At 32.8% G+C, this 10588-nt stretch overlaps 1 protein-coding gene across 1 annotated transcript; it reads right to left on the bottom strand.

Annotated features, from left to right (window-relative positions):
• Positions 1 to 3414: 3414 nt before the first annotated feature.
• Positions 3415 to 4149, bottom strand: LOC126726927 (NADH-ubiquinone oxidoreductase 20.9 kDa subunit-like). The gene is made up of 2 exons (XM_050432341.1): positions 3892 to 4149; positions 3415 to 3784 (listed from the first exon to the last, which is right to left on the bottom strand). The coding sequence occupies exons 1-2, from the start codon at positions 4052 to 4054 to the stop codon at positions 3636 to 3638; spliced, it is 312 nt and encodes a 103-aa protein (XP_050288298.1). The 5' UTR covers positions 4055 to 4149; the 3' UTR covers positions 3415 to 3635.
• Between the last annotated feature and the right edge of the window lie 6439 nt (positions 4150 to 10588).

The raw sequence follows: 10588 nt of genomic DNA, 5'->3' as shown, positions 1-10588 counted from the left end.
ACTCTTTACCCCCTAGGTTCATCGCTCCTATTTTCACTGAAGCTTGTTGGGATTTCTTTTTCGTTCCTAGGAATGTTAATTTTTTGCCTCACGATGTGGCTCGCCAGGCTGCCTTCTGCAATTGAAATCGATCTATCTCCATCTCCTCTCTTCCTTCTTGGGTGATTGTCCCTAAAGTTGAAGATGGATTGCACTCTTGTTTCTTTTTAATATATTATCATTCATAAGAAGTAACCCTCTTTTACCAATCTAAAGATCAGTTGCATCCAAACAAAATAAAGATGAACGACCAAAGTTAACCCTTAATGCTAAAAGCCTGGAACAATGATCACAACTCCAGATAATATAAGCAATTATTTTTGAGCGTTGATTAAACAGGTCATATTGGCAGGGCAAAGTAAAATGGTTAATGCTGAATCTGGGTTCTTCCGAAAAAAAGGAATGTTCGAACAATGTCAAGTGCTTCAATCATCACAATGCTCTGACCAGTATTCAATAAAATTTGAACCTTTATAACATCCGCTTTATAATGATGATTGCTCTCACAAGGAACAAAGTTTTTTGAGATTTCACGTGGACAAACCTTTTAGAATGATGATTGCTCTCACAAGAAACATAATTTTTTGAACTTCCACAGGGAAAAACCTTTTAGGATGACTACCATTGTATTAGTTTTAGTTATCTTCCACTATAATCATGGATTCAACCAGCTCAAGAGAATGTTATGACTAGAAAGATTAAGATCAGCAAACTAAGAAGAAATAAAATTGATCTCTAACGAAAACTATGCAATATCTAGCCCACAAATACGATTATAACTGGCTCCACAAGCATTCAACATATAACAGTATAATGTTAGAACACTAAAACATACAATTATATAACAATATAATTTGCATTCAACATATAACACCAAGTTGTTCGAGATTTTGATGGGGTTTTACGTTCTAACATTACATTGTTATATGTTGAATGCAAATTCCATAGGCCTACAGGCCCTACACAATACCAACATCATATAGATATTAGCTTTTTAAGACACCCCACACTTCCTCTTGCTGGGGATCCTCAATCTGGCATGAAATGAATATGCAGAGAATGCAGTAAAGTAATATGAGCTTAACTAGTATATCACCAAAATTACTATGAGTATTTCTAATTTGTGCAGTGAATAATAAAATTTAAGAATTGGTACGGGGTTGATGAGCAGACTTATAAATGCAAAAAATGGCTATTCCATTTTGCTGTGGCACGCTACTGCAAAAAAGGAAGTACCATCATCATTATTCTATTTAACCCACTTTCGTTAAATTTCCCTGAACAGCATCCTGAAACCGAATAGAAAAAGGAAAGAAGAGATCAACCATAAGAGGAAAAATAAAAAAAAGAATCAACCATTTGAAGTCAAGCCATCCCTGTTAAATAGCAAGGGACATGATACTACATTTAATGGATACAAAATCATTTACTGAACTACTTCAGTAACAACATAAATTGTTCTTTCACATGAAAGAAATCCACTGAACAGGCCAACCAAGTATAACTCCTAATAGTTTTGGCTAGAAGAACTCTTAAGTGAGGCTGTCCACAACATTTCAGCCTCAAGATTAACTAAAGGTTTAATTAAGAAATGGAAGCTTGCTTCACATGTTGGGATTGCACAACATGGTGAAGTATTATGACCTGAACTAGTATAGCACCAAAAGACTCCAAGCATTTCTAATTTGTGCAGGAGTTAGAATTGATAAGGAAATGGAGAGCACAATGATCAGAGAATTACATATGAGTAAAATGACTATTTCATTTTGTTGTGGCATCCTGCTAAAACGAAAATACTTCCATCCACACATTCAAAAACAAATCACACCATCATAATTATTCTATTAAAGCCACAATCGTTGAAGTCCCCTGAAAAACATGTTAACAACCCCAACACCAAATAGAAAGAGGGAGAGGGAGAAAAAGAAATCAACCATAAAACAAAAGGCAACCATTTGGAGTCAAGCCATTCTGTCAACCCTGTTGAGTAGCAGCAATTTTTTTTTTTAATAATTCGATAAATTGGAGTGGAAGATTTAAATCCTAGATGTCTTTGTTAAAAATACAAAGAGGTGCCAGTTGAGGCAAACAGCAACAGACATGGTTCTACATTTAATGGGATACTATAGCTAAACAACAAATTGCTGTTTCAGATTACAAATTCCACTCACCAGGCCAAAAAGCAAAGCTCCAAACAGTTTTGGCTAAAAGACCTATTAAGTGAGGAAGTCTGCAACATTTCAGCCTCAAGATTAACTATAGTTCATTTAATAGACTGGAAGATTGCTTCAAATTTGCATCACGCATTCTCTTAACATCTCTCTGTGCACCATTCTGCCAGAGTTTTTAGGGGAAGATGCAGTGTTGGGAGTAATTGTTTTGTAATATTCCCTGCTCTACCCATATTTGCCCAGTTCCAGCTCTATGAAGGTATGGGGTTGTCTAAATCCTGTCACCTTTCTTTCTCCCCAAAAAGTTAAGCACAGGTGACCCAAGTGCCTATCACATTTCTTTCTTCCCACAAAAAGGTATGCATACATTCAATAGCTCAATTAAACATTCTTTAAAGCAGTATTTTTTGTTTTTTGTATTTTTGGGATAAGAAAACATTCTCAAAGCCATAACTAACATTACTTGAAAATAAGGACCATCTAAATTGGAATGTAAATCCTCCTAGTGTTCTAAAGCCAACACCATTCAAACAATCTACTAAAGTATTCCCAAGTTCAGTGTTCCATTCTAGTGACATGATATGAGACTATTTCAAAGCTACAATATAAAAAGAAAAAAAATTAAAGACAGATTTGCTTCGTAATGAATACACTAGACCAGATGCCAGCAGGGTGAACTCCTCAACTAGGAAAAGAGCATAATCTACAACCCAAAAGAGAGCAAAACTAGTACCCCACTATTAAACAAGAAGATCGAGAGAGAACATTCTAAATCCTAGGACCTTACAAGTTACAAGAACCATGCACATATGCAATAGTTGACACAAGTGCACACACTATGGTATTCATCAAACCATCAATTACCAAACCTAAATTCATAATCACATAGAAAGAAAACATTCAGATAATTCTCCTTAAAAATTGACCCAAAAAGATAGCAATCCCGTCCTTTATGACGCCTACGTTATTCACAAAATCAATAACAACATTCTCGCAGATTCCAGACAGTACCTCTAAAAGGATCTCCTAATTATTGAGTCAACAACACCATAGCACTCACAAAATGTAACACTTACATTGATTTTCACATCAGATAAGATTTTTAAATTCCCACCCTATCATTTCCACAATTAGACATTATAGATGTGTAGTATCATAAAACACTACATTCTGATATTCACAACACACGATAATCAAACCAACAAAGCCAAAATCAAAAGGGTCTTTGGTAATACCAATTCTTTGGTGTTTTCTCAATACAATGCAACACAATAGTCTGAGAATTATTATATTCATTGAAACATACGATCAGGACAAAACATCATGGGAAAAATAAAAAGAACAACAAAAAAAACTTAGAAATTAAAACTTGTCTGAAAAGAGTGACAAATTTAACGACTTGTTGAAAAACCCAAAAAAATGGTGTCACTTTTTGTAACGAGCTACCTCGCCGTCGTTGGGGAAAAAGCCCATGATTCGACCCGCCGAGTTCTGGTAAGCGTACATGAACCCACCCATTAACCCGATAATGCCTCCGGTCACCATCGACGGTCCCCTAATCCCTGGCTTAATCCCTATTTTTTCACACCCAAATGATTCAACATTTCATTGCTCAATTCAGTTTCGGAAATTGAAGAAACAAATTTGAAAAAGTAGTGAGAGAGAGAGAGAGATGGGTTACCGGAGAGGTAGCCGACGGTGACGGAGACGCCGGTGATGGTGACGAAGCGGAGGTAGTCGAGGGAGTTGAAGTTTCCGACGACTCTGGTGAACGGAGGGTCCCGATCTAAGACTGGGTACTCTGGCTTCACCGATGCTGTGATGTCTATGTTCATCTTCGACATTTTTACTTGATAGTCACAGACGCTATCTATCAGAATTACTCAGTGTGTTCTACTTGGGTGTGATGGAACTGGGGTTGTAGATTTCTCTACTCTGCTACTGCTAGTGTAAATTACAAGAGGAAATGGGATTTTGGGCCTCATGGGCTGAGCTCTAGCTCCAAATGGACTCTATTAGGCTTTTTGACAGTTTTGGGGATCATGTTCTTTTAATTTTATGAAGAAAAAAAAAAAGATTAAATTATATTTTGGATAAATTTTGATTTAAGTGTGCCTTTGGAAAAAGTTGATTTGCCTTTTGCTTTTTTGTTTCAGTTTATTTATTTATTTATTTTTCAAATAATATAATTCTTAACTTATTAAAAAATGAGTTAGTTTTTAACTACTCGTTACACATTTAATATAAAATTTATCAAAAATTATATATTTTTTGGATAAATATTATATAAAGAAGTTACCAGAAATTGCATAATCCAAAGGCACTCTTATTCATTTTAATCCTATAATTTTGAATTTGATTCAATATGGTCATATTGTCCGCTTGAACTGCTCCGTTAAGTGTCCCAAAAATGATGTTGTTTTGTTATTTTTGTAAGTCTCAATTTTTAAAAAAAAAAAAATATCAAGAAATTAAATTGACAAACCTAAATTCATAAAATATTCCAAGAGTCACAAAATGTAACACTAACATTGATTTTCGCATGTTATAATAAAAAAAAATAAAAAAGATTTTCACATCATATAAGATTTTAAATCCCCCCACCCCCTATCGCAGGTGGTGCTAAATTTACAACACATGTTCACAACACTTTCAAGATGGTAAGTTGGTATTGGTCTGAAATTATTTTTTTGTCCACCAATAACAGCATGTCACTTAGAATTTGTTGTGAAAATATTATAGATGTAGTATTTTCTTGGAGATGCAACACAACATTCTAAGAATTATTATCATCGTCATCATTGAAACGGATGATCAGGACAAAACACATCAAGGGCAAAAAAAAAAAAAAAAAAAAAAAAAAACCAACTTAAGATGCTGTAAAACAAATATTGTTCAATGTTCAAAGATCAAACTCATGTCAATCACTAGATTAATAAAAACAACTAAAATGATGGTTAACCAACATCATGCATGAATATTAAGACAAAAAAATGGTGAGAGATAGGAATCTGTTGTAAGATACATAAAAATTAAAGAGGTCACGTAACAGTTATTGATGGTATTGTTTTGTTCACACACGTTCATTATCCGGTACGCATGCATGGTAAGTGTCAAGTGGGTTTGTATTGTGTTTGTTAGGGAGACATTTTACACTTTCTTTCATAATTTTTTACTTCATACATAAGTACGTTGTACAAACACTGCAAATCAATTAATTTCTAGCATCTTATTTTCCAAAATAAAAAGCAAGAATCACAACTAAGTTATTAAAGAGCAAAGGGCTTTCTCACAACCAGAAGAACACATCGTAAATAGAGAAGAGAGAATGAGAGATATCAGAGGATAGAGAGATCCATGAGGGCATAACATAGCCGATTTCGACTCATATGTGAGTGTTGTGATGGATTGGGCTAGTGAGCTGGAGAGATACTAGTGGACCCAAGCCGTTGGCAACACAAATTGGTGTGTAGATGGAGCGATCAGTGGGAGGTGATGATTTGGTGGCAAAGTAGAGCCTTAGAGGAAGAAATGAGGGTTAAGAGAGGCAAAGAGCTCTTCACTAAGAGAGAGATATTGGGTAAAAATCTCTTGGGGTCTTGTGATTTGTTTTTGCTAGGGATTTGTATTTTGTAATTGTTTTGGGTTTTTATTTTTATTTTTTTTAGATTGGACTTGTGACTTGTTGGTGTTTTTATTTGTCTAGGGTTTTTAAAAAAAAAAAAAAAAAATCCAAAATAGAGAATTGATTTGTTGCTTTGTTTAACACTTCGATTGGGAGTCCATAAAGGAATGGAATAGAATAAGTAAATAAAAAATGAATGGAAATGAATGAAATAAATTGGAATAAAATGTATTTAAAGGAAAGGAATAGAAAAGAAATGAATAGAATAAAGTTAGGTAATATTGTTTGGGTGTTTTTAAATAAAGGAATGGAAAATAAGTTACATTGTTTGGGAGTAATATAGAGGAAAATGAATATAATCATTTTATGATAATATTACTATTAGATCTCTTGTTTAAAATAAATGGTTGAATATATAGGGATATTTTAGGAGTTTTAGTGAAAACTTCATTAATAATTTCATTTCCTTTGATTCCTCCAATTTTCGGGGAATAAAAATTTGAGGTTTTGAGGAAATAGAGATGAATGAGTGTTCACTCTTACTAATTTTATTAGTTACATCAAAACTCCCAAACAAGGGAACGGAACGAACATTCCAAAATAATTTATGTTATTACATTACTTTTCCACCTTCCAAATGGAGTGTAAATGGTTTATTTGATTAATTTTTATGAATTATGATTGTTAGATTGTGTTATTAGATGATCATTTAGAGTGAAGGTTTAAAACTTTGAATGTGAAAGTATAACTTAATGTTGGTTAGTAATTATTAGTTAACTATCTTTTTTTTTCTTTTTTTTTGCTGAGAGATTAGTTAACTACCTTACATGTACTATAAATGTGTAAATGCATTTTGGCTATATCTTGATGTGTTTTAGGATGATTGAACTATGATGGAATACAAATTTTATGATATTTTATTTTTAATTATGAAATTATCTAGTTCAAATAAATTTTTAGAAGAACTTAGCCTAAATTAAGTTATGAAGGGTATTTTATTTATGTTTGAAATAATGGTTAGTTTTTTTCAATTGTTCACAACCACTATTATATATGCATATGAATCCTCTTAAGCGAATATTTTACTTTTTGAATTTTCATGCTTACAAATTTTACGTTTATGCATATAGTACATCAGAACCTATTGAAACAAATTTTATTTGTTTTAGTTTGAGATAACATAACTAAATTATATCTCTATGTAAAGTTTTCTAGTGTGCTAAGTGAGTTAATGAGTGCAAAATACTAAAAGTCTAATATTAATAAACTATAAATAAATAAAAAATCAATCATATAATTATTTAACAAAAGTGATCATAAGTAGTAGTGCTAAACTTAAGAAAGGAATTTTATCATGCATCTAATTACATTTATTTTTTCTAATAATTAGATTGATTGTGTAAATTTTTATGGCAACAAAATGTGTTTATTTTTAAATTTATCCATGTATATGCATGGGTTACAAGCTACTATTGCTAGTAATAAGTGAATAAAAATCATGTCTTAATTGTATTTTGCTGCAATTTTTTTTTTCAATTTATAAAGTAACTTAATATGAAAGCTTTTTATTCATAATAAGTATATGAAAAAGTGGTATTACTCTAAATAACGTTTATAATTAAATTATAAAAAAGTTGTGCAATAAAATTTAATGTCACCAGCATTTAAAAAAAAAAAAAAAAAAAATCCTCCTTAACTTCGTTGACATTGATATATTCGGGCCGATGTATGAATCAGAATCACTGCCATCCCAATTACTACTCATGAGCTCTTATCTATATCTATATATAAAAAGAGCCAATTAGGGTTGTCCACAAGTCGGGTAGGGTTTGCGCCCAACACAAAACCAACCCGACAGAATCAGGTGGTAGAAAATCTCACTCACTGTTGACCACCGGAGTAGTTGGATCGGGCTAATAAGACCTTCAACGGGTGTCAGATGGGTTAGTCAGCGTCATATATCTGAGAAAACGACGAGAAAACGGTGAGAAAAACCTAGATTTAGTGAAAATCTCATTGGATTCTATGAGATTTTGCCAGATCCGATAGAAATCTCACCGAATTCGATGAGACTTCGCCAAATCCGATCAAAATCTCACCGAATCTATGTGAAATATCGCTGGAATCTGGGTTTTTTTGGCCGGGATCTGGAAAATTTTCTTTGGAATATGGGTTTTTTGCCAGAATTTGGGTTTTTGTTGGTTGGTTCGGGTTTTTCGGGTTTTAGGGGAAGGAAACCAAAATCAACCCGTCGGAGTCGATTTCTGGTGGTGAAGACCCACTGCCGACCGCTAGAGTAGTTGGGTCGACCGACGTCGGATCAGATCAAGTCGATTTCTTCGGGTGGGTTGGGTCTTCGGATGGGTTTGGACAGCTCTAGAGCTAATGCATTATAGCTACAGTAAACAGCCACATGAGTTTGGTTTGTTTAATGTCTGCACTGTTTTGCTAGCCTCTTTCTTTCTTTCTTTTTTTTTGAAAATATAGTCCGGTCAACTTTTTCTTTTAATTAATTTTTTTTAAATACAGAGCTGTTAGTTAACACAACAAATTGTCACAATATTTTCATAATTGTTGATATGTTAATTCCTTATAAGTCAAAATAAAATATCATACTAGAACTAACCACAATTAAAAATAAAGGTATTGTGAAAAAAGAAATGCTACATCTACAATATTTTCACAACACTTTTAGAACAAAAGCGTGAATTGTAAAGCTATAGTAGTATCTACAGTTTATTTTTTGGTTTATTCAATTGCATTGTTCACTGGCCTTCTTCTTCTTCTTTTTTTCCCGGTAATATCACCTAGTCAACTCTTTATATATATATAGAGCAGTTAGTTAACACAACAAATTGTCACAATATTTTCATAATTGTTGAGCTTTAATTCTTTATAGGTCAAAATAAAATATCATACTAAAACTAATCACAACTAAAAATAAAGGTATTGTGAAAAAAGAAGTCCTATATCCACAACATTGTTCACAACATTTTCATAACAAATTATAGGTGGTAATGTTGAACCATTCTGTTAAGCCAAAATTCACTGTTTCACATACAGTTTTTTTAGATTGACTTTTTGTATTTTTTTATATTGTATTTTTATCTTTACGCACCCTTTTAAGTAAAAACACATAGTTTTACACACAAAAAATCAAAAACTTAGGATAAAAACACTTTTCATCCTTTATGTTTAGGATAGTCCACAATTCCTCTTTAAATTTTAAAATCAAGCAATTTTTCCCTTAATATTTTGGGAAATAGAAAATATGTCATATTGTTATTCTCTCAATTAAACCCTAATGAAAACTTATGATACTTAAAATATTCCATTGTGTAATGTCTAAAATACCTCCACTAAATTTTAAAATCCTAAAAATCTTCTTAATGTACTTTGAGTTTTAGATGGTAGTAATGCTTAGAAAGTTGGAATGATGATATAAGGTGTTTTATTTATTACCTAGAGAATATTGATTTTCTAAATTTAAATATTCAAAACTCATAATTTATTTAATGGAAAACTCGATGATACATGCCTTTTGTTATTTTTTTTTAATTTTTTTTTCTATCCTAAAATGAGTTTTCATTAAAAACTAAGTAAACTAAATATTGCACCTAGATTCATATAGAATGATAAAGAAGAAAGTATGAATGACAAAATTTTTCATTGTGTATGTGTAGACGACCTAATTTCTAGTTTGAAATAAATCAAACAAGTAAAATAGTTTCACAAATGCAAATTTGTATTGATGAATATGTGATACAATTCTCTAAAATTACAAAAGAGTAATTCTCTGATTCGATTTCCTTGCAAGACTTATTGATTGGAATTGTGGTAATTTGATTTTGACTTGAACACAAAATATCCTTCAATTTGGTTGAGGAATGGATTGAAGATCTTTGAAACAGAATTACAATGAATCTCTAGCTATGAGCTTGTTAGAAATCTTTTTTTCTTCACATCCTTTTTTCTTCACATTCTTTGTGTTCTTAGTGTGTTCTTCGTTTTCGAAGGTTTGTGGTGGAAGTTCTTCGGTGCTCTGAAGGCTTGAATTTGTAGAGCTTCGTTGATTTATGGCTTGTTGAGGTTTCTAGAGGCTTTTGAGCTTGATTCCAGTGAACTTTGAGATCTGGGCAGATAGTTTGGAAGATTCTACTTCGAATGTTCTTTGATTTTGAGATTGAAGTTCTTGAAGGTTTTGAGACTTGATTCCTGTAGAGCTTTTGTACTTCTGAGTACTTCTGAATCTTCTCTGATGCTGCTTGTGCTCCAAATGGCTTGGTGTCCTTTTAAATGCCTTAGGAAGGCTTCTATTTATAGGAGTTTGGGGGTGGGTGAGTGACACATGGCGGAGTCTGATTGGTGACACATGTCACAGCCTGATTGGTCCACTTATGTCATTGCTTACACGCATTGGATTGCATTTGTCATTGCTTACACGTGTTGGACTGCTTATGTCATCGCTTACATGCGCTGATGTGTGATTGGTTTTTGCATGACACTTGGCAAATTTTTGTTGGTTTCTAAGTAGTAATAGCAAAACCTAGCAACAATACATGGAGCTTTGTAATTGGTTGTATTTTGTGAACTTGGTAGTATGATGTGTCAGCTTGTGATAGGTCGGGAATTTTTCCTCTACAAATGCCCCATCAAGACTTGTTCATGCACATAATTTTGGGGTGTGGTGCGGGAATGAGTTTCAAAAACGGATTTTTACACTTGACTCTTCAAGTGAAGTAGTTGAAGGTGG

This window comes from Quercus robur, chromosome 5 (assembly GCF_932294415.1).
Source record: "Quercus robur chromosome 5, dhQueRobu3.1, whole genome shotgun sequence".
Lineage (NCBI taxonomy): Eukaryota > Viridiplantae > Streptophyta > Magnoliopsida > Fagales > Fagaceae > Quercus > Quercus robur.
Note: the sequence above shows the minus strand (reverse complement) of the source record. Positions and strands in the feature narration are given on the sequence as shown.

Bases quoted from the DNA above. Each gene is read 5' to 3' on its own strand.
- LOC126726927 (XM_050432341.1), bottom strand. From the start codon at position 4,054: ATGTCGAAGATGAACATAGACATCACAGCATCGGTGAAGCCAGAGTAC. The intron at 3,785-3,891 runs GTAACCCATCTC...GTGAAAAAATAG, and splicing joins CACCGTCGGCTACCTCTCCG to GGATTAAGCCAGGGATTAGG.